At 30.5% G+C, this 24,189-nt stretch overlaps 1 protein-coding gene across 1 annotated transcript; it reads right to left on the bottom strand.

Moving 5' to 3' along the window:
- Window positions 1–18,628: 18,628 nt before the first annotated feature.
- Window positions 18,629–20,139, bottom strand: LOC123884364 (glycerophosphocholine acyltransferase 1-like). The gene is made up of 4 exons (XM_045933448.1): window positions 19,918–20,139; window positions 19,730–19,798; window positions 19,499–19,556; window positions 18,629–19,381 (listed from the first exon to the last, which is right to left on the bottom strand). Exons 1-4 carry the CDS (start codon window positions 20,002–20,004, stop codon window positions 19,239–19,241), a joined length of 357 nt encoding a protein of 118 aa, XP_045789404.1. The 5' UTR covers window positions 20,005–20,139; the 3' UTR covers window positions 18,629–19,238.
- Between the last annotated feature and the right edge of the window lie 4,050 nt (window positions 20,140–24,189).

Raw genomic sequence — 24,189 nt, forward strand, 5'->3', positions numbered from 1 at the left:
TAAAATAATATTTATGTATTTTGTTTTAAGTATTATTTGAGTAATTTGATTTAAAGAAATTTGGTTTAAAATTCTATGATGAAATTTGGTTTAATTAATTCAAATATCTTTATTGAAGATTTTTTTTTTATTTTTTTGTAATGACTGGTTAGAGAAGATTCAATTGAATGCCAAACAACCTCTCTAATTGAAGTTTTTTTTTTTTTTCAATAGGTTAGATAAGATTCAATTGAATATGCCACCTAAGCAATTCTAACGAGAATGCCCGAAAACTCCGTGGAAATTTTGTAATGTATATAATAGAGATTTGAAAAATATTTCTCAGATTCTCTATAAAATATTACTTCTATTATTAGATATATATATTTGAATATTTTTTAACATAATCTTTTTACAATTTTTTCTTTATGAATATGGCAAGATGTTTGTCAAAAATATATATAATATGGTAAGACAATTAAATAGGCACTACGCAAGACAAAACAACACAAGTAGAATTCTTGTTTTGGAAGAGACCTCGTCATTCTGAAAAAGAAATAATAAGTTCGTCAAATATGACCTCAAAGGTTGAACAAAGAGTTGGTAGTGGTAAATTGAAATTGACATATAGTTTGAATGTGAGTACACATGATTTAAGTGTTTGTTTTGCATGTAAAAGTAACATACATGGTAAAACCATATACATGTACAGGTACGAGCTACTTATTGATTTCTATTTGGTTAGAACTATTATATTCTTTGAGCGATTTATTTGTTGATTGCAATTGTTATTTGTTCCTTCTCTTTATTCTTATTTGAATTCGCAACATCCTACAATTTTATTTTCCGCAATTCCTTCTAGGCACCTTTGAATTTAATTATTATGAACTCTTTTTTTTTTGTTGAATTAATTATTATGAACTTTATTACCCAATTCTAGTCGATGTTTTTTAATTTAGTGATTACATTATCTAATGAAAGTACAGTAAAAGTTAAATTCTTATTTTACACTAGTATGAATTCAATTTACTTTATTTTATTTATGAAGGTGAGTGAATATTATGTTGTTGATGACTTGATGTGAAAACAAATAACCAAAACGTACCTAATAATTTAGTTAAAATTTGATGCCTAAGTTTTGAATTTTTTGTGCTTCATTTGATAAAAGTATAATATTTTCAAATAATTAGAGGTTCAATTGCTAAAAATATAATCTAAAATAATTAGAGCTCAACTATAATTTCTTTATATATATATATATATATATATATATATATATATATATATATATATATATATATATATATATATATATATATATTGACAAATACACACATTCAAGGACTAAATTTTTAAGCTTAGAATCTAATTCCAAATTTTTTTTCTTTTTCAGGAGCAATGGTTACTGCACAGAGCGATGTCGTACACGACAAATGATCTATGATGAGAACATGGAAATAGAGAAATCTATGAAGAGCTCAGTTATCTCAACCTAATACACGTCTCAAAAATCTCAAATTGCCACCGCAAAAAATCCATCTTACCTTGCTAACATCTAATAATCCCTATGTTACCTTATCTAATATGTTTTATGAATGATTCCTTAATCATGCTTCATCAACTCTATTAGTTTAGTATTTTATTTTTTTATATATGGAAGGAATACTATTATTGTTTATTTAGCAAAAAAGGTATTAGACTATATATTTTCCAATGGAACTTTAATTTCAGTATTTGCGTATAGTATATTTATTTATTTATTTAATTTTGGGTTGTATAACTAAAACTTATAATTTTTTTTCTTTCACGTTTGGTTAGTATCATTGTGAGTCTTTTATATCTTTTTAGATTTTTTTTTATCAGTAACTGGTGACTACAAATTCTACTTGTGATGACTGAAGGTTCGAATTCCGCCCCCTACATATATAATACAATATTCCTGTCAATTTATCTAAGCTCACAAAACATTTTTTAGAACTTATTACTAATGATAAAAGGTGTTTATGGCCTCATTCTCATTGTCTCATTAATCCACCGTTCTAAACTAACTATTATTAATTAAGGTGCCGTTTGACCTAACTTATTTCAAACTTTTTTCCTCAGACCAAACAATTTTTTAAGAAGTTCTTGATCAAAACAAAAAAAAGTTATTTAATTTTTATGAATAAAATACATAGGTAAATATCTTTAAGGTGAATTTTCTAGCTGACTACTTACAAAAAAAAAAAAAGGTAAATGACTTTTGTATTTATATTTATTTATTTTTACCTTTTTGTTTATAAGTCAGTGAATTAATCTGACGGAAGAGAAGATACCATTTGTTTTATTTCCTTCCAAAAACTATTTCCTCCCTCGTTATTATGGTATGTTTGGTTGTGAGAAGAAATTGAGAAGAGAGAAAGAGGTAAGAGAGAGTATGAGAAGAGAGAAAAAGATGAGAAATATGATAAATTTGCAGTGTTAATTTGTTTAAAAGAAAGACGAGAGAAATAGAAGGGAGAGAAATGTGTTTAGCTTATAAAAAGACAAAAATATTCTTATAGTTAAAAATTAATTTATTTTATTTGTATAAAACTTCTTTGAAGAATATTAATACACACCCTCCAAAAAAAATATTAATACAAAATTATATTTTTTTTGAAGCAAGTGCGTTTCATTTAATTATAATAATAGTTTTAATACAAGGTGAACAATAATAAAAAATTTGGGGACTAGCATTAAAACGAGTTGCCAGCGCAAGATCATGAGCTACTCGGTTGACTTGTCTCTTAACATAACTGACCTTAAAATTTTGACTCATATTTAATAATCTACGACACGACTCAATAATAACACCAAGCTCGGTGTTATTTCTATACTTCTTTTTTATAGCTTGTACCACTTGGAGGCAATCGGTTTCAATTTGAAAATTTGACAAATTAGCATATTGTAACCATTGAAGTGCTTCCGCCTCTGCTATCTCCGATTTTTTTGGCATTCTATATTGTTTATTAATTATACTATACAATTACAGAAAAATTAATTATACTATACAGTTTTCTTTTTTAAGTAAAGCACTAGTTAAAAGACCCGTGCATTCGCACGGGTCCATTGACTTTTATTCGATATTTAAGTTTGTCATTATATTAAGGTTGAAAATTTATTTAGAGACTTTGTACCATGATATAGGTGTATTGCGAGTTCTACACTTCCTGATTTTCATATTTTCTAAATTTTTTAACAATAATGATGTGGGTCGTGTGAATACAAATAATGTCTTCTCACCTGTTGAGGTTGAGATGCATATTATTATATTTAGGAAAGAAGTTGATCCGTGCTACCCGTTTTGTCTGGTTAACTTCTTTGTTACTTAAAATTCCCTATGTTTGTTTGAGCGGTTTTAGGCTGTTAGTATTGATGATCAATTCACAGAATTGTTAGAATTTTCTTCATTGATGCTGCTTCACATCAATTTGAATTCAACTCATCCAAATATTTTATCCTGCAACAGTTGCAGCCCTTGTGCACTGGGATGCCCTCTAATGATATTTAATTTAACTTGCCTTTTTTGCTGGCTGTAGGGATGTTGATATTGTTATCTTCAGCATGTGGTTTGTGGTTTGGATCATGCAACATGCCACTTCCTGGACATGTTGTAATATATGGACCTCCGGTGAGTACCACTTAAGCTTTATTATGATATTAAGTTCAATGTATAATGAACAGGGTTATTAGCAGACTAGAAGTTCGAATTGCTGGATGGTTAAATATTTATACCTTGAAGTCTTTCCAATCATTTGTTTACTGAATTACTCTTCGATGCTCATTATACAGTATTTCTTACTGTCATTTTTGTGTTGCTTGTTACTTCATATTTCAACGGTGAGATTTGTAAAGAAGGTGATGCATGTTGTATATTTTAACTAACAATAATGCTAAATGGTACGACTAAAAATTTCGTGCAAATCACGCGAATGGCATATAAGTGCTTGTTGATTGGCTAAATAGCATTACTCGTGATCATTTGTACATGGAATTTATTAAGGATTTGTTTTGGATATTGCAAACTCAACGCTTCTGTAAATGCGATTGAACATTCAATAGTGGTGGTGAGCAGCTTCATCTAGCAACAAGCATGATGGCCAATCAACAAGCACTTATATGCCATTCGCGTGATTTGCACGAAATTTTTAGTCGTACCATTTAGCATTATTGATTACGAAATAGGCTTTATACGTTCCCATTCACACAAAATTAATTAATTAATTGATTTAAATATATTTATTAAAGAATATAACACTAATAATTTTCTTTTAAAATAATATTTATGTATTTTGTTTTAAGTATTATTTGAGTAATTTGATTTAAAGAAATTTGGTTTAAAATTCTATGATGAAATTTGGTTTAATTAATTCAAATATCTTTATTGAAGATTTTTTTTTTTTGTAATGACTGGTTAGAGAAGATTCAATTGAATGCCACATAAACAACCTCTCTAATTGATTTTTTTTTCAATAGGTTAGATAAGATTCAATTGAATATGCCGCCTAAGCAATTCTGTCGAGAATGCCCGAAAACTCCGTGGAAATTTCGTAATGTATATAATAGAGATTTGAAAAATATTTCTCAGATTCTCTATAAAATATTACTTCTATTATTAGATATATATTTGAATATTTTTTAACATAATCTTTTTACAATATTTTCTTTATGAATATGGCAAGATGTTTGTCAAAAATATATATAATATGATAAGACAATTAAGTAGGCACTAGGCAAGACAAAACAACACAAGTAGAATTCTTGTTTTGGAAGAGACCTCGTCATTCTAAAAAGGAAATAATAAGTTCGTCAAATATGACCTCAAAAGTTGAACAAAGAGTTGGTAGTGGTGAATTGAAATTGACATATAGTTTGAATGTGAGTACACATGATTTAAGTGTTTGTTTTGCATGTAAAAGTAACATACATGGTAAAACCATATACATGTACAAGTACGAGCTACTTATTGATTTCTATTTGGTTAGAACTATTATATTCTTTGAGCAATTTATTTGTTGATTGCAATTGTTATTTGTTCCTTCTCTTTATTCTTATTTGAATTCGCAACATCCTACAATTTTATTTTCCGCAATTCCTTCTAGGCACCTTTTAATTTAATTATCATGAACTCTTTTTTTTTTTGTTGAATTAATTATTATGAACTTTATTACCCAATTCTAGTCGATGTTTTTTAATTTAGTGATTACATTATCTAATGAATATACAGTAAAAGTTCAATTCTTATTTTACACTGGTGTGAGTTCAATTTACTTTATTTTATTTACGAAGGTGAGTGAATATTATGTTGTTGATGACTTGATGTGAAAACAAATAACCAACACATACCTAATAATTTAGTTAAAATTTGATGCCTAAGTTTTGAATATTTTTTGCTTCATTTGATAAAAGTATAATATTTTCATATAATTAGAGGTTCAATTGCTAAAAATATAATGTAAAATAATTAGAACTCAACTATAATTAATATATATATATATATATATATATATATATATATATATATATATATATATATATATATATATATATATATATATATATATATATATATATTGACGAATACACACATTCAAGGACTAAATTTTTAAGCTTAGAATCTAATTCCAAAATATTTAAAATGCCCTTCTATTAGATTTTTTAATTTTTTTTTTCTTTTTCAGGAGCAATGGTTACTGCACAGAGCGATGTCGTACACGACAAATGATCTATGATGAGAACATGGAAATAGAGAAATCTATGAAGAGCTCAGTTATCTCAACCTAATACACGTCTCAAAAATCTCAAATCGCCACCGCAAAAAATCCATCTTACCTTGCTAACATCTAATAATCCCTATGTTACCTTATCTAATATGTTTTATGAATGATCCCTTAATCATGCTTCATCAACTCTATTAGTTTAGCATTTTATTTTATTTTTTTATATAAGGAAGGAATACTATTATTGTTTATTTAGCAAAAAAGGTATTAGACTATATATTTTCCAATGGAACTTTAATATCAGTATTTGCGTATAGTATATTTATTTATTTAATTTTTTGGTTGTATAACTAGAAAATTATAATTTTTTTATCTTTCACGTTTGGTTAGTATCGTTGTGAGTCTTTTATATCTTTTTAGATTTTTTTTTATCGGTATCTGGTGACTACAAATTCTACTTGTGATGAATGAAGGTTCGAATTCCGCCCCCTACATATATAATACAATATTCCTGTCAATTGATCTAAGCTCACAGAACATTTTTTAGAACTTATTACTAGTGATAAAAGGTGTTTATGACCTCATTCTCATTGTCTCATTAATCCACCGTTCTAAACTAATCATTATTAATTAAGGTGTCGTTTGACCTAACTTATTTCAAACTTTTTTCCTCAGACCAAACAATTGTTTAAGTAGTTCTTGATCAAAACAAAAAAAGTTACTTAATTTTTATGAATAAAATACATAGGTAAATATCTTTAAGGTGAATTTTCTAGCCGACTACTTTAAAAAAAAAAAAGGTAAATGACTTTTGTATTTATATTTATTTATTTATTTTTACCTTTTTGTTTATAAGCCAATGAATTAATCTGACGGAAGAGAAGATACCATTTGTTTCATTTCCTTCCAAAAACTATTTCCTCCCTCATTATTATGGTATGTTAGGTTGTGAGAAGAAATTGAGAAGAGAGAAAGAGGTAAGAGAGAGATGAAAAGAGAGAAAAAGATGAGAAATATGATAGATTTGCATTGTTGATTTGTTTAAAAGAAAGATGAGAGAAATAGAAGGGAGAAAAATGTGTTTAATTTATATAAAGACAAAAATATTCTTATAGTTAAAAATTAATTTATTTTATTTGTATAAAACTTCTTCGAAGAATATTAATACACACCCTCCAAAAAAAATATTAATACAAAATTATATTTTTTTTGAAGCAAGTGCGTTTCATTTAATTATAATAATAGTTTTATTACAAGGTGAACAATAATAAAAAATTTGGGGACTAGCATTAAAACGAGTTGCCAGCGCAAGATCATGAGCTACTCGGTTGACTTGTCTCTTAACATAACTGACCTTACAGTTTTGACTCATATTTAATAATCTACGACACGACTCAATAATAACACCAAGCTCGGTGTTATTTCTATACTTCTTTTTTATAGCTTGTACCACTTGGAGGCAATCGGTTTCAATTTGAACATTTGACATATTAGTATATTGTAACCATTGAAGTGCTTCCAGAACACCCATTGCTTCCGCCTCTGCTATCTCCGGTTTGTTTGGCATTCTATATTGTTTATTAATTATACTATACAATTACAGAAAAATTAATTATACTATACAGTTTTCTTTTTTAAGTAAAGCACCAGTTAAAAGACCCGTGCATTCGCACAGGTCCATTGACTTTTATTCGATATTTAAGTTTGTCGTTATATTAAGGTTGAAAATTTATTTAGAATTAAATATTTAAAAAATTGTTATATAATATTGTTGGAGTAAGCCCTAAAAGCCAATCTATTTTGATAGAATCGTCTTTTGTATGATGACTTTGATTTATATATTTAATATATATAATAAGGCATTTCTTTATTATGTTTGTTTCAAGCTAATAAAGTCCCTAGAATAGCTAGTCTAATTAATGGAACATTAAGTGTGACTTAATAGTGAGACTCCATTAAACATAATGACACTATTCTTAAAGTATCCATAGTCAAGTTTTACTGTGATGTGGGATAACAGTAAAACATAGAGATTATTATGTGAGTAGACCGATGACTTCATCTCACGAGTCATGGATATGAGATATCAAGTCTTCACATAGATATAAATATTAGGAGTAATATTTATATTGGATTGACCCGCCATGAGAATGCTACATTGTATGTTATGAAAAGTGTCATAAGTTATTCTCATAGTGACAATGGTGTATACCACCCTTCGACCTGAAACCACTATGGACCCTAGATGTGGAGTAGAGTACTTAGTTGCCGTTCAAACATTGTCCGTAACAGGATGACTATAAAGTCGGTTGATGGGTACTCCACAAATCATGTTGAGGGACATGAGTGACCTAGATGGAATTTGCCCCTCCTACATAACAGGAGCAATATCTGTAGGCCTCTTGATGGAATATGACTGATAAAATGCGTGGCCACGCCGAACTAAGTCAATATGAGATATTGAGCTTATTCGTTGCTCAGTATATTCTGGGATCAAGAAATAAGATATTGAACCATACAAGGGTGACACAATCTATGCCTTGTGTTCAATATAGATATAAGGGCAAAGGGGTAATTATACACACGATCGTTATCACGGAAAGGTTTCGTCAGATCACATGACATTCTCGTCACATGGGTAGCAGTGATGTGTTTCTAGATACCGCTCACTGTTTATAATATTAAATATGTGATTTAATATTATTGTCAACGTTACGAGAACCTATAGGGTCACACACAAAGGACAGATAGATGAGAGAAATAAATAAGTAAGACTTATTTATAAAATAATAAGTAGGACTTATTAGTAATTAAATAATTAAGTATGACTTAATATTTAATTTATGAAAATAGAGAAATGCGGTCCACCGTAAGGTACGGTGAAGTGCTTGGTTTGATGACCACACAAGTAGTTCTATAAATAGAACCCTTGTGATGAAGTTTTGTAAGCTTTAACCTAATTCACAAAGTGAAACCTAGCCGCCACTCTCTAAACCCTATTCTCTCTGAATCTCTGGTGGAATTGGCTAGCACCGATCATCGGAGAAGTTCTGTTCGTGTGGACTGAGTAGATGCATCGCTACTTTGCTTTGCTCGTGATCAGAAACAGTTTCTACTTCAAAGGATCTGCACTTCAAGAGGTAAACACATAAACTTGTGGTTTTGTGTTCTTTGATTTGTGATTAATGATTTAATCAAGATCCGTTCATCGGGATTGTTCCGCTAAGAGGATTAAAATTTTGAAAAACCCCTCTTAAAATCCCTACAGTGGTATCAGAGCATCGGTTGTGATTAAATCATTTAATTCAATTACCTCTAATGCATATCAATAATTATATGGTGATATAATTATTGTCGGAATGCGTTTACATGATTCAAGCATGTTTATATGGTTTATATGTTTGTTTTGTCCGTCATATATAATTGATATAAGTATGTATATGATACATAATTGATTTCTTTTAATTTGGTACACTAATCGAGTATGTATGATATACTTATTAATTCGCTCATTCAGCCTAGAATAAGTAATTATTGTCCATTCGAATGATTAGTGTTTATGCTTCGGAACCGTCTTTTCTGATGAAGTGTAAGTCACTACGGTCAGTCAGATTGAACAAGTAATTGCTTACCTCTGAATGGAACGATAATTATTGTATAAACGCATCAAGTGTTGATGCAACAATTAGTTAGTAATTGAAAGAGATATAATTTAATTTTGAAATCGTTTTAAAATTCAAGAAATATCTTTTAAATTGTTTTAAAATAATATTACCAATTTTGGGAAATAATTTGATTCAAAAGAGTTTTGATCAAATAAATCTTCATATTTGATAATTGGAGAATTGTCAAAGATTTAATTCAAAATCAAAATTGGATATTTACGCATTATTTTCAAAATAGATTTTGAATTCATTTGATTTCTAAAATATCGGATATGAGTTGAATATATATGATTCAGGTTATACAATATTTCTTGTGATTGGCCAGTACCTTAGTTTCATTGGTTTTAATTTTGAATTTGATTCAAGTGTTCTCATCTGTAATATGGATTGCGTGAGTTTGAAACCAATTTGTTTTTTTGAAATTAACCAATTTTGACTTTTAATTTGGAATTAAAGATGTTATTGTTGGTAAACAATCAAAAATATTATTTGTGGGACAAATAATAAACAATAATTTGAATTTTCTTAATGGTTAAGATGTTTCCAAATCGATTGCCTGTAATTTGTTACAAGTGATTCTTAATAGTTAAGATTTGGTTTGGTGTTTTAAAGTGATCCAATTGATTCAAAAGGTTTGATTCGATCCGTTTTAAATTAATTATTTGAATTATTTTAAGTTTATTCAAAAGGAGTTTTGATTAATTAAATTACCATATTTGATGATTATAGAATCATTAAAGATTTGATTCAAAAATATTTAATTTAGAATTAAAATATTTGAATCAAATAAAATTGATTTGGTACTTTTAAAGCGATGATGAATCAAAAGGTTTGATTCTGATTTAAATTAATTCAAAAGTGTTTTGATTAATTGTTAAAGATTTGATTTAAAAGTTTAGCATAAATTTAGCATAATTTTTTTTTTTATGAATCAAAAGATTTGATTGTAGATTAAAAGATTTGAATCAGTTTTACTTTTATTTGATATATATCCATGTGATGCGATATTATTTTGAAATAATATTAGTTTGTTATACCAATAAAACAGAAAGAATAAATTTTTTTTTTTTGGCGCTAGTTCGTTAAGATACAAAATTTATCTAACTTTATGTTTCCATAAAAATCTGAAACGTTGTTATTGGCATAACAATGTAATATTAATTTAATAATAATAGTAATAATAAGATGTTATTATTACTTATTTATTTATTTATTAAATATATGGTATATGGTTATGACCTTAGATATTTGGTGCGTTAATTTATACGGCCTGCGTGTCGTGGTTTATTTTAAAATACGGCCTGCGTGTCGTGCATTTTATTTATTTATTTATTTAGTTACTTAAATAATGTAATTGCTCGAGTTCAAAAGAGACAACGCCAAATGATGATACCGATGGAGAAGCTTGAGAAGTTTGCTCGAGGGTCAAAGAATTGTAATAAAGTAGTTTATTTAATTCTTGTGCGTTAGGAGGTCATAACCATACTACCTAGTCTATTTTATTTTATGTATGTGATGCATGAGATGTATGTTTTAATTATATTTGCCATGTATGTTTTATATAATTATTAAACGCATATTTACATGAATGTCATGTAAAGTGAAACGCGTGTATAAGATACACATGTCGGTGAGATCAAATTTAATTAAAAATCCTTCAAGTACTCATAAAGACTAATATTGAAGATGTAGGTCTTGCCAACGCAAGGTGCATTTTCTATACTAGTAAGATGTGTCTATATTAAGTTTTATGCTTTCCAAAGAATAGCACCCTTCAAGATCAATATCGATTAATGTAGGTTTTGCCAACGTAAAGTGCATTGTCAATATTGATAAGTTGCGGTGAGATAACCAGTTTATTCGATTGCTATTTATTGGGTTTAACTTAACTAAAGAAAGATATAATATGATTATATGACTTTAGAAGCAAATGTTGGGTTATTCCATATGATGGATTAAAATAAGTGTTATTCTCCCAACGGAAAGGATATGAGAGTTGTATGAGATACAATTGGAAACAGTTTCCTACCTAAATAACTACGTTTTGTGTAATCAGCCCAACGCTGACTTAAAACAAAGTGAAATAGGGATCTCATTCCCACTAGAAAATTTTCAACGAGATTTTCCGAATCAAATGTCGAGGGTCATTTGTTTTGAGTAAAATAGTGGGAGCATATTTAATTAAAGACCTAGTTAAATATGTTTTAATCATGATACAAATATTCTTATCTTCATAATTAGATATATTTGACATATAGTTTATATTTCACTAAAGGTCCTTACGAAGGACATAAGGTTCGGAAAAGAGTTTCTGAATTGGTACATATATTGAGAATTGTTCTCAAATACGAGAAAAACTACTAATAGTTTTGAAAGAGTCAAAATGGAAGAAAGAAGTAAGACCTCTTCATACATCTTGTTATAGAAAGTTAAATTATTTACTTTTACATCTAAGGTATATGATACTAGATGCAAATTTCATATTTGTTGAAATATGAAATTGTTTTAAAGAAGTAAAAATTTGACTATAGATAAAGTCAACTTACGTTTAGAATGAAATAGTTTCATTGATCGTATAAGTTGAGTTTAACATGGAACCAAATAATTGTTATTAAGTTTCATTTAATAATAGAAGCATTGAGCCTAAACCTTGTATTGACAAGAAAAGGACTACTTGTTTCATTTCTCTTACTTCATTTACATTGCTAATAAGTTTAATAGATGTGAATATGTGTATTTGACACAAACTATGATTCTTTGAATTTGTTCAAAGAATTCATGAATGAATGAAGTAAAGGAAATTTTGAAAAGTATTTAGACCATACGAACATGTCGTGATGGTAAATGCTTAAATAAGAAGTATAATGATAACTATTTATATTACATCATGTTTCACATGTTTACATATAAGATAGTTCATTTATATCTCTTACGACTCTTTTTGAAAAATTATTTTAATTAAAGTTATTCTTTACCCACAACAAGTTCCAATAAATCAAATCATAAAGACACCATATTCGATATGGAGGTAAGAGTACCTTATTTGACTTTATGATAGTTTGAGATTGTAAGGTTTATTAGATAAACTTAATCTCAAATTGAATGAATGTGTATTTGTGGAAGTACCTAAGGGATACTAATTTTACGACACTCTCTAGGATAAAAGTTGTTTTATTACATGAACTGAAATATTTCTTTAGAAGAAATATGTCTCTAAAAGAGACAGTGGGAGTGACGTAAAACTTGAGTAAATTCAAGTAACACGAAACACATGTCCTTTCAAAATTGGAACACGAATCAATTCCACAAGGTTGTTGTTGGACTACCGGTTCGAGTAGCACAAGAACTAGATGAGTCTAATATGTCCTATCAAAAGTTGAAGGACATGGCCTCACCATAACACTTCTGGCGGATAGATAACGAGGTTCTATTCCTTAATTGGAATGACCTTACATATGTATTTAACATATGGATAGGGTTTCGTTAATCTAAAGGATGCTAGAAAAGTATATAAATTACAAAATTCATTTATGAATTTGTTCAAATTTCTCAAAGTTGAATTATCAGTTTTATTGATCAAGTTTTATGAAAACTAAGATTAATAAAGGAACTGTTGTGCACACAAGAAATTCAGTGGGAGTACTTAAATTAATCTGGTATTGTATGTGGATGACATACTGATCATCAAGACAATTTTCATACACTACACATGTAAGACATGATTAAGTAACTGTTTATTGATGAAATACTTAGGTGAGACTTCCTAAAAGATAGGAATCAAAATCTATAGAGATAGATTGTTGACATATCTCAACCTTAGCCTACATACATATTTGATGAAGTGTACAGACACCTCGTGTGCCTAATTTTATTGAAATTATTGCATACGTCACATGATGTATTTTGTCTCAAAGACAATATCCAACCTCATTAGATGAGAAAGGGATGCATGAGGAGTATCCAAATACTTTGGCAATTGGATTGATCATGTACATCATGATATGTACTAGACCAGATGTACTATATGCTGTTAGCATAAACAACATGTACCAAATTATTTCTAGTGATTGTCATTAGATCACCATCAAGAATATCCATGGATATCTTAAAAGGACTAAGGATGACTTCCTGATTGGATCTGGAAAGGATCATTGTAAATGAGTTACAATGATACTGATTTTCCAAATCGAAGAACAGTATACCCAGATTGTAGTCTGGAATAAACTTTATGCTCGGATGTCAACTATGTAAGCTTACAAGCTTCAGAAGATTGAAATAACTATTACAAAGGTCAAATATATAATTTGAATCGTTTGTCTCATAAGATGAGGAAGAAAATTGTTTTTCCTTACGTTGCAGATTCCCTTGACCTCATTAAAGATGGTAATGGTTTAATCTTGCAAGCAACGGAAAACCAGATCTCACCAACGATTCAAATACAAGTTTTGACACTTGATTTCTTTTTATAGAAGATCAAAAGTGTAAATTGGAAGATGTAATGGGTACCAACATAAGAAAGAGTTTCTTATCCAATAATAGAAAATCTTGCATAGAAGATGCTTGATGATGACGCTAGTCCAGTAGGTGTTGAGTTAATATCTGATTGGCTTTAGTGCTAGTGGGAGATTGTTGGAGTAAGCCCTAAAAGCCAATCTATTTTGATAGAATCGTCTTTTGTATGATGACTTTGTTTTATATATTTAATATATATAATAAGACATTTCTTTATTATGTTTGTTTCAAGCTAATAAAGTCCCTAGAATAGCTAGTCTAATTAATGGGACATTAAGTGTGACTTAATAGTGAGACTCCATTAAACATAATGACACTATTCTTAAAGTATCCATAGTCAAGTTTTACTGTGATGTGGGATAACAGTAAAACATAGAGACTATTATGTGAGTAGACCGATGACTTCATCTCACGAGTCATGGATATGAGATATCAAGTCTTCACATACATATAAATATTAGGAGTAATATTTATATTGGATTGACCCGCCATGAGAATGCTACATTGTATGTTATGAAAAGTATCATAAGTTATTCTCATAGTGACAATGGTGTATACCACCCTTCGACCTGAAACCACTATGGACCCTAGATGTGGAGTAGAGTACTTAGTTGCCGTTCAAACATTGTCCGTAACAGGATGACTATAAAGTCGGTTGATGGGTACTCCACAAATCATGTTGAGGGACATGAGTGACCTAGATGGAATTTGCCCCTCCTACATAACAGGAGCAATATCTGTAGGCCTCTTGATGGAATATGATTGATAAAATGCGTGGCCACGCCGAACTAAGTCAATATGAGATATTGAGCTTATTCGTTGCTCAGTATATTCTGGGATCAAGAAATAAGATATTGAACCATACAAGGGTGACACAATCTATGCCTTGTGTTCAATATAGATATAAGGGCAAAGGGGTAATTATACACACGATCGTTATCACGGAAAGGTTTCGTCAGATCACATGACATTCTCGTCACATGGGTAGCAGTGATGTGTTGCTAGATACCGCTCACTGTTTATAATATTAAATATGTGATTTAATATTATTGCCAACGTTACGAGAACCTATAGGGTCACACACAAAGGACAGATAGATGAGAGAAATAAATAAGTAAGACTTATTTATAAAATAATAAGTAGGACTTATTAGTAATTAAATAATTAAGTATGACTTAATATTTAATTTATGAAAATAGAGAAATGCGGTCCACCGTAAGGTACGGTGAAATGCTTGGTTTGATGACCACACAAGTAGTTCTATAAATAGAACCCTTGTGATGAAGTTTTGTAAGCTTTAACCTAATTCACAAAGTGAAACCTAGCCGCCACTCTCTAAACCCTATTCTCTCTGAATCTCTGGTGGAATTGGCTAGCACTGATCATCGGAGAAGTTCTGTTCGTGTGGACTGAGTAGATGCATCGCTACTTTGCTTTGCTCGTGATCAGAAACAGTTTCTACTTCAAAGGTTCTGCACTTCAAGAGGTAAACACATAAACTTGTGGTTTTGTGTTCTTTGATTTGTGATTAATGATTTAATCAAGATCCGTTCATCGGGATTGTTCCGCTAAGAGGATTAAAATTTTGAAAAACCCCTCTTAAAATCCCTACACTGCTATCTCCAGTTTGTTTGGCATTCTATATTGTTTATTAATTATACTATACAATTACAGAAAAATTAATTATACTATACAGTTTTCTTTTTTAAGTAAAGCACCAGTTAAAAGTCCCGTGCATTCGCACAGGTCCATTGACTTTTATTCGATATTTAAGTTTGTCGTTATATTAAGGTTGAAAATTTATTTAGAATTAAATATTTAAAAAATTGTTATATAATATTGTTAAAATATCAGGGGAATTCTTGTGTTTTTTCTTGTAAACTTATTTATTCAATTTTTTATGTTTCAGTGATAAATAATGGTCCCGTGTATATTTTTAATCTAAAATTAGAAATTTTATTATGAATATTTTGGGAATTTAGTAAGTTTGATCCTAATTAATTTTATTATATTATTATTAAATTTTTTTTTTCTATTTTTATGTATAGATTGTTATGTTTTGTTCCTATTTATGATTTATTTTGTTCCTATTTTTAAGCATATCGTCTTTTTATATGTTTTTTATATTTATTTTAGTGAAATTACAATGAAGGATATAAAACTTGCAACGTGGTTAAAAGTATTAAGGATAAATTAGGAACTTTGGTAGTAATCGATTTTAATATATTTTTGAACAAGTCGATTTTAATATATTAATAATAGATATGACAAATCGTTTTTATTTTTCACGGTAGAGTGTAAATCTTTAACAATTACTACCAGTAAAAAATTTAAAAATTATCCAACCACCATCTAAAGGAATAAAATTGAAAAATGATTTTAAATTAAGCTTCATTATCTTCACAAAAAAAGAAGAAAGAAATAAAAATTGATCGATATTATAGAAATGAATCTTTTTTTTTTGAACAAGCCAAAATGAGATATATTAACCAAATCAGCCTCCCTGGCACAAGGCGTACTACAAAACAAACAAAAAACATATACAAAAGTCATACAAAGCCCAAGCAAAGTCGAGGACTAGACCACCAGCTATGGTAGTTTAAAGCTAACGTGATATTCGTTGAATTCAACCACCTAAATGAAAACAGCTTGATCTTGTCCAACAAAACATGGGGCATATCTACTGATCCTCTGAACAGTCGATGATTTCTCTCCGTCCATACCACCCAAACGCAAGCAAGGCAGATGAGCTGAAGGAAAGAACGGCACGCTCGAGATCCACCTGCTGAGGATGTGAACTGAATAAAGTGATCGCGCAAAGAAACAAAATCCACCAAAGGAATGTCAATCCATGACCGCACTAAATCCCAAAGAGAGCCAACAAAACCGCAAGATATGAATAAATGATGAGCCGACTCAGCCTCACCACACCCAAAAACACACGTATGAGCTGTAGGAGATAAAACCCGACGAGTAACCAGATTCACTCTCGTGGGCAACCTGTCACGCAATAAACGCCACGCAAGAATGGAAACCTTCAAAGGAACCTGAGGGTGCCAAATAAGATTATCCGCAGCATCCATAGTAGCCAAAACATGAGATATCAGGAGCTGATAAGCCCCCCTAACAGTATACCCTGTGTCAGGATCAGGCTGCCACTGCCACCTGTCCAAAGAAATAGCCTGCAAGGAAATGTTAGAAAGTAAAGCCTGACACTCCCCCAATATCTCCTCCTCCCATGCCCTCAACTGCCTCCGCCACACCCACGCTCCTCCACCTGCTCCCCACCCTAAAGCACCCATCTCAGCTACCGTACAATATTTGTTTGCCGTTAAAACAAATAGACGCCCAAAACACTCACACAACGGAGTACCATCCACCCAGGGATCGGTCCAGAAAAAAGTCTCTAACCCGTCCCCCACCCTCCTCACCACATGATCCCCGAACCACCTACCACCTGGCTCGCCGCCTCCCTCCCTAATACGTACTATCTCCCTCCACCACAGGGACCCCCTCCGACCTCCATCCCGAATTCTGCCTCCCTCAACCCCATACCTAGCTGCCAACACTCTAAACCACAGTCCCCCGCTATCTACCAACATCCTCCAACACCACTTGCCCAATAGGGCCTGGTTAAACTCCCGCAACCTCCTGACCCTCAAACCTTGCTTCATAGTTTCAACGTTGCAATATGGTGCACTTCGTATGCTTCCTCCAATTAATCCCCGAAGCAAATTTGCAACGTAGGAAGGCTTAATGGTTGAACGAAAAAGGGCAGAAATGGAAAATGAAAAGTTGAGTCCATCCATCTGCTCTTTCTTCCTAAGCCAACAAATAAATGAAAAAGTACCTTGATCTAGGATGAGTTTGCGTTTCCTCCATTTGTTATCCCTCAATTTATTCTCAATTTGAAAAGAGATAGATACAAGTGAAGATTAGTGGGGTCAACAAATTAGTGGAATCCACTAATTTTTAATGTGTCTATCTCTCTCCAAATAGAGAATAAATGGAGGGATAACAAATGGAGGAAACCCAAACCCATGAAAATTAGTGGGCTCACAAATTAGTGAGACCCACTTTTAATGGATCCCACCAATCTTTAATGTGTCTAACTAATCTATCTCCAAATAAAAAATAAATGGAGAGAAAACTCAAACTTCAATTTAACCAACTTATTCTCATTACTTATATTTCTACAGAAGAAAACGAAAACATTAACGACTTTATCCTTATGATAATGACAATAATGAGACACTCCTCTGATGATTTTAATCAGAAAAGGGAATTGAAACTCAATTTCAATGACTTTGCAGTTATGTGTCTCAAACAACATTTAGCCTAAAAAAAAATAACACTTTTTGACAATACAACTAACATCGCATATGATTTTCTTTTTTGGTATTAACCCTCTGGTTCCTAGGGGAAGTGGGCCCCAGTAATCCAGAGTTAGACCGCAAGGTAAGTAAAGTCTAGCCAAAAATTGTTCCCATCAAGAATCGAACTCGGTCTAGCCAAGAATTGTTCCCATCAGGAATCGAACTCGGTTTCTCCGGAACGATTCGTCCTAGGGGGATCTCAATAACCACTTGGCCCAATGTCTTGATTACATTGCATATGATTTAAGGAGATATAGATTCACTATTATAATTGCATCGCACAATTACATGCAGTATATAATCTCAGACCATTTCGAAATCAGATAGCTCAGATTACACATTTCACCAAATCAACTATAAATAATTTCTATCCTCTATCATAGATTGGACGGTCGAGATTGGTAACCAAGTCACACAGTTATTGCAAGGAATCAAATTCCATGGTTTTGACAGTTACATATTATTCTCTTTTATCCCTCCTCACAAAATGCCTATACAATGCTACAAAATGACCAAAATTGTGCCATAATGCCAATGAAACTAATACCTATGTAGCACGAAATCAGATTCTCAGCTGTCACAAATTTGCCGCATTCACGCATTCAGCATTTTTGCGGTCGTGGAATTAACCTCAGACAATCGAGATTACAATGCAATTTTTAATTTGTTTCAAAATAAAAAATACCAAGCTTGAAATTTGGACCATTCCCTCTCAATCCAATGACCGAAGATTCGCCTAATGCATAAATGCGGCAAATTTGTGAATGCAGGGAACGGTGGTCCATGTAGCACTGAACTTTCAGATGGTAGACATGTCCAGGTGTATGACACATGTCGATATCCGACCCGCCCACAACAATGACACTTGTAATTACATACAATCACTATTATTTTCACAAATTATTACCAGTGTCGATGTGTGAATGCATGTCTAGTGTCCATATTTATGCTTCATAGATGCAAAATTATGAAATTCCAAACTCAGGATTTGAGATATTTGAATTTACCAGGAGATAGTAATGCCATTTCTTGAACCTATAATATATCCAACGAAGAGGAACAAACACAACATAGAACAAACAATAGACTAAAGGAACATCTTGAGGTCCTGTAAAAGAGAATAATAAAAAATCAAAACAACAAATAAGACATTGAAAATTTTAATTTTTTTAAAAACAAAACTGCACTTTATAAGTTAGAATGATAGATTAATTAATCAACTCACTTGCCCCTAAGAGGAAACAAAATCCACCAAAGCCAAGAACATTCAATAAATGAATAACCTGAATGAAAAGAACAACAAAAACACTTCAAAATCAAAACTTTTAAATATATTGACATACCCAAATGGCCATAAATTATGAAAAATAAGTCAAAACCAAAACTTTTTTTAATATTTGCATACCCAAATGACAATAAACAAAAAAAAAAGAATCAAAAAGCATAAAAAACACACCTTGTTGAAGAAAGTTTCATGTTCTTCAGCACGTTTTGCGATCTTAACGGCTTGTTTGGACAATACCTCCTTCATTTTGATTAAAAAACAAAACAAACCCACATCACAAAAATCAAAAACAGGTACAGTTTGTGAAAATGAAATGAAAAAATGAAAGAAAAAAAAAAAGAATTGAATGTAACACGAACCTTTGACCTATCCCTCAAACGTTTTCTGGCCGCTGCAGAGGGTTCGGTGTCTGCTGTGTATTCTGTGTGTTCTTCGTTTTCTGACATGCTCTGATTTAACAACCTTTGATCCAGAACAAACAACTATGGTGATGTTTTTCTTCTTCAGATTTTAAGGAACGTCTCTTTTGTAAGGATCCAGAAAAAAGTAGCAATATCCTACAATTACGTGGAAGATTCTTGAAACAAAAGTTTTGATTACGTGTAAATTTATATAAAAAATAAATTTTTATCTAATAAAATAGTTTAATGGATTGGCTTAAATGTAATTTTGATCCCCTATTTTCAATTTTTTAAAGGTTTGAATGTTTGATCTCTATTCACATGAGTTATTCACTTTTATTCAATATTATTGTGACAAATATACCCTTCTTCTTTAATATGCGCTCCTTTTTCATTTGGACAGATTTACCCTTCATCTTTAATATCTAAAAGTAGTAAATTGAAGGTTAGTTTTGTAAGATTCTTTAAATTATGTGCACCCACCTTACTAATTTATACCCAAATATTTTCTATTTTTTAAACAAAAAAATTATTTTCTAATTTAATGTAAGCCTATATGCTATTTGCATTACATAAGCCTATGCTATTTGTGGTTATAAACTTGAATATTCAACTACTAAAAAGAAAAATCTGAATATTCAAGTTCATGGCTTAATTAAAGCCAATGATGCACGTGAACTACACTTTTTTTTTGTGCTCTAGATTTTTTTTTTCATACATGTTTCAGTTTATTTTTCAAATGGTAGCTAGTGGAGACATTATTAGAGTGGTCGGGGTTCGAATCTTGAATTTCATATTTCTCCATATTTAAATATGTGAGAGTCTAGCCACTAGGCTAATTGACAAAAAAAAAACTGCTTTTGATGTTTTTTTATATATACAAAAAAAAAGGAAACAAGCTTGACTATCAACCAGAACATCGACTCGTACGGTGCTCGAGTTTAATTAGCGGTAAAATAAGTAATTATAAATTACAATATGATAATAGCAATAGTTGAGAGATTCGTTGACTCCATGAGTAAGTCTTCATTGACTTACTCCGCTTAATAATTCGATATCGGCATTATATTTATTCAATCCAACCGTTGAATTCAAAGATCTCATTGAGTAGATCAACTCCATAAATTTTTATAAAAATTCAAAAAATGTAATTATGTATTCCGACTATTGAAATTCAACAGTTTTTTTAAAAGTTTATCGTACGTTCAATTGAAGTTATCCGAAAAAATATTAAACGGTTTTGAATCTTATGCTATAACAAATTCACAATTTATTGTCGTCACATATGACCCTTGCGAATGCACGGGCAAGCCGTGTAGTAATATAAGAGATAACAAAAAAAACAATGATGAAATAGGTTTTAAAAAGGAGAAACAATTCAAATTGGAAAAAACTTATTTTAAACGTACTTAAAATAGTGGAAGAATGGTGTTTTGTTCCAAATAGAAAAGATGCGCATATTGCTAATTTAAATATTTGTTAAGAAATTCCACATCGGTTGCGAGATGACCTGAATATGTGTTTATAAGTAAGAGGCAATCCTCACCTTATAAGCTGATTAAGCCGGTTTATAAGGATGAATTAGAATCAATATTCAATTATAAGAATATTCATGTTTTCAAATGTGTTTACTACAGAAACAATGTACGTCTATAGTAATTTATTTTCGGATGAAAAACGTCGTACAATGAAGGTAAATTCTAATATGGACCACTTCATCAAGTGATCCATGGTGGACCAGTCATGAATAACATTATAACGAATACGAATTTTACAAAATCTACCGTTGGATTGAAAGTTTATATCATATAAATCATCCATAGAAAAATTTAGAAAAATTGAAAATCATTTGATATGTTATTGAGACACATCAAGATTAACGGTTTATTAAATAACGTAAATCTTGATGGGTCTCAATAATATATCAAATGATTTTCAAAAAATTTTAAAAAATTTATGGATGATCTACAGTGCCGGCTCCGAGATTTTGGAGGTCCAGGGCAAATAATAAAAATGGACCCCTGATAAAAAATGCAATTTTTTTTTATAAAAAGAACATCATTTGTTTAAATTGTAAATAATGTTAATAACATAAAAAATAGTTATTTTTATGTGTAACTGACATAAAAAAAATTAAGAGTCATATTCCGCAACATTGAAATTGAAACGATAAATAAAAGATTAATAGATTATTAATAAATAAAATTAACATTTACACAACAAATAAAATAAATAACAAAATTGATAGTGTCTTAATGGTCTGAAAAAAATTGACAGTGTTTTGATGATCTAAAAAAAATTGATAGTGTTTTTTCATAAAAATTACAATTTAATTTTATAAATTAATTCTTTATTTTCATAGAATTTTTTCAAAGAAATAACAAAATGTGGTTTTTCTTTTATATCGATAAAGTAGTAAAGTTATTTATGAGTTATAAAGTTATTTTATTTATAGAAAAAATCATCATTTTGTAAAAAGAAATAATTTTTGAATTAGTTTGATTTATAATTTTTATGGTGGTATTGATTGTGATTTGTTGAAAGTTGATCTAGGAATTGAACCCAGTCCCACCTGAGCTGGGAATTGCACGCTAACCAATTGAGCTGCCATAAATTCATGTAAACAAAATCTCAGCACAAATACTTAACCAATTAAATTTAACATGATGGGCCAAAAAAAAAAAGTTGAGGCCCCAGTTTTTTGGGGGCCCTGGGCTTGGGCCCTGCTTGCCCTGACCCAAAATCGGGCCTGATGATCTATACGATATAAACTTTCAATCCAACAGTAAATTTCGTAAAATTTATATTCGGTAGATCACTTGTCCACGATGAACCACTTGTGAAGATGGTTCACCGTAGCATTAGCCACAGAAACAATGTAGGTCTATACAGTGGCGGATCCAGGACCCTGGCTCAGTAGGTGCAAAATTTTTAACTTCAATTAATAATTAAACTTAGTAAAAAATATAATAAATTAAAATATAATTATTTAAAGGATTTAATTTTTTTTGACTCAAAATAAGGATATTCATTCATTCCAATAATTGATACAGTACATCACATGCAAATACAAATTCAACATAGCTAAAAACAAAAAGGATGAAACTGCAAACAATCTCACAGCATCCATGTTAATAGCATACAACGGCAATTGCAATATGCCTACAAATAATATAATATGATAAAAGTCACCAGAATGTCCATGCTTCCGGATCTGCAACGATGATGCCCAAATCATTGATCGAATCTGCAATTGATTGAAATCTACCTTTCAAAATGAACCAAACGAACACCGCAACAAGACGGACAAACAAACGCCGTAACAATGACGACCACCAACAAAGCGCCGCACTCAGACGACGAAATCACAAAACAAGAAAAACAAAACTAAAAAACTTAATTTATGTGAAATCACTTATTTAAATGGAAAGAAAATAAAAAAACAACTTAGAGGGGTGATTTTGGGTCAAAAATTGACCCAAAAATCACCCCTCCTTGGTGGATGATGAAGAAGAAAAGCAAAATAGGGTTAGAAGAGAGGGGGAGCGGCGGCTGTAATGCGTACGTTAAAAGGATTTAATTTGTACACACTAACAAGTGTAAAATATTTTTGCCACATAGATGCCACACAGAGTCATTTAATGCTCATTCTTTGCACGTTCACAGTAGAGACTAATGTTGAAAACGACAAAAACGTAGGGGACTAATAAGTAGAAGTCCGCTAAAATTTAAGGACTAAAAACATATTTAATCATAAAAAAAATCACATGGTCTTTTGGTACACATATTAATTGAATATGTATTGATATACAATACCATTTAAATGAATAAAATTTATAAGTTCATAATAAATAGTGTTTATTAATTTTTGTAACTATAAGAATTATTCACTTCAACAGTATAACAATACATTTTCAAATACGATGTGTACCGAATAGTTTACGAAAAATTAATTGCATATTTAAATTATACCATTTTAATTAAAACTTGATTTATTATTTAATGTATCAAATTTGCATTAAATGCTTATATTAATGGAGACCCACGCCTTCACAGTTGTAACAATTAATTTCTAAAAACAGATGGTGCAAGGTAGAATTTTCAGGGGGTGCAAAAGTAAATAGCTTAGGATAATTGGTATAATTATTGAAGATTGAGAGTGGTCAGCTGCACACACTAAGCTAAGTGTGGATCCGCCCCTGGGTCTATAGTAATTTATTTTCGGATGAA

Source organism: Trifolium pratense, linkage group LG5, assembly GCF_020283565.1.
Source record: "Trifolium pratense cultivar HEN17-A07 linkage group LG5, ARS_RC_1.1, whole genome shotgun sequence".
NCBI lineage: Eukaryota > Viridiplantae > Streptophyta > Magnoliopsida > Fabales > Fabaceae > Trifolium > Trifolium pratense.

Coding starts and splice junctions, on each gene's coding strand:
- LOC123884364 (XM_045933448.1), bottom strand. CDS start 20,004: ATGTCAGAAAACGAAGAACACACAGAATACACAGCAGACACCGAACCC. Junction 19,557..19,729: donor ATGAAACTTTCTTCAACAAG/GTGTGTTTTTTA, acceptor CTTTTCATTCAG/GTTATTCATTTATTGAATGT. Junction 19,382..19,498: donor TTGTTTCCTCTTAGGGGCAA/GTGAGTTGATTA, acceptor TCTCTTTTACAG/GACCTCAAGATGTTCCTTTA.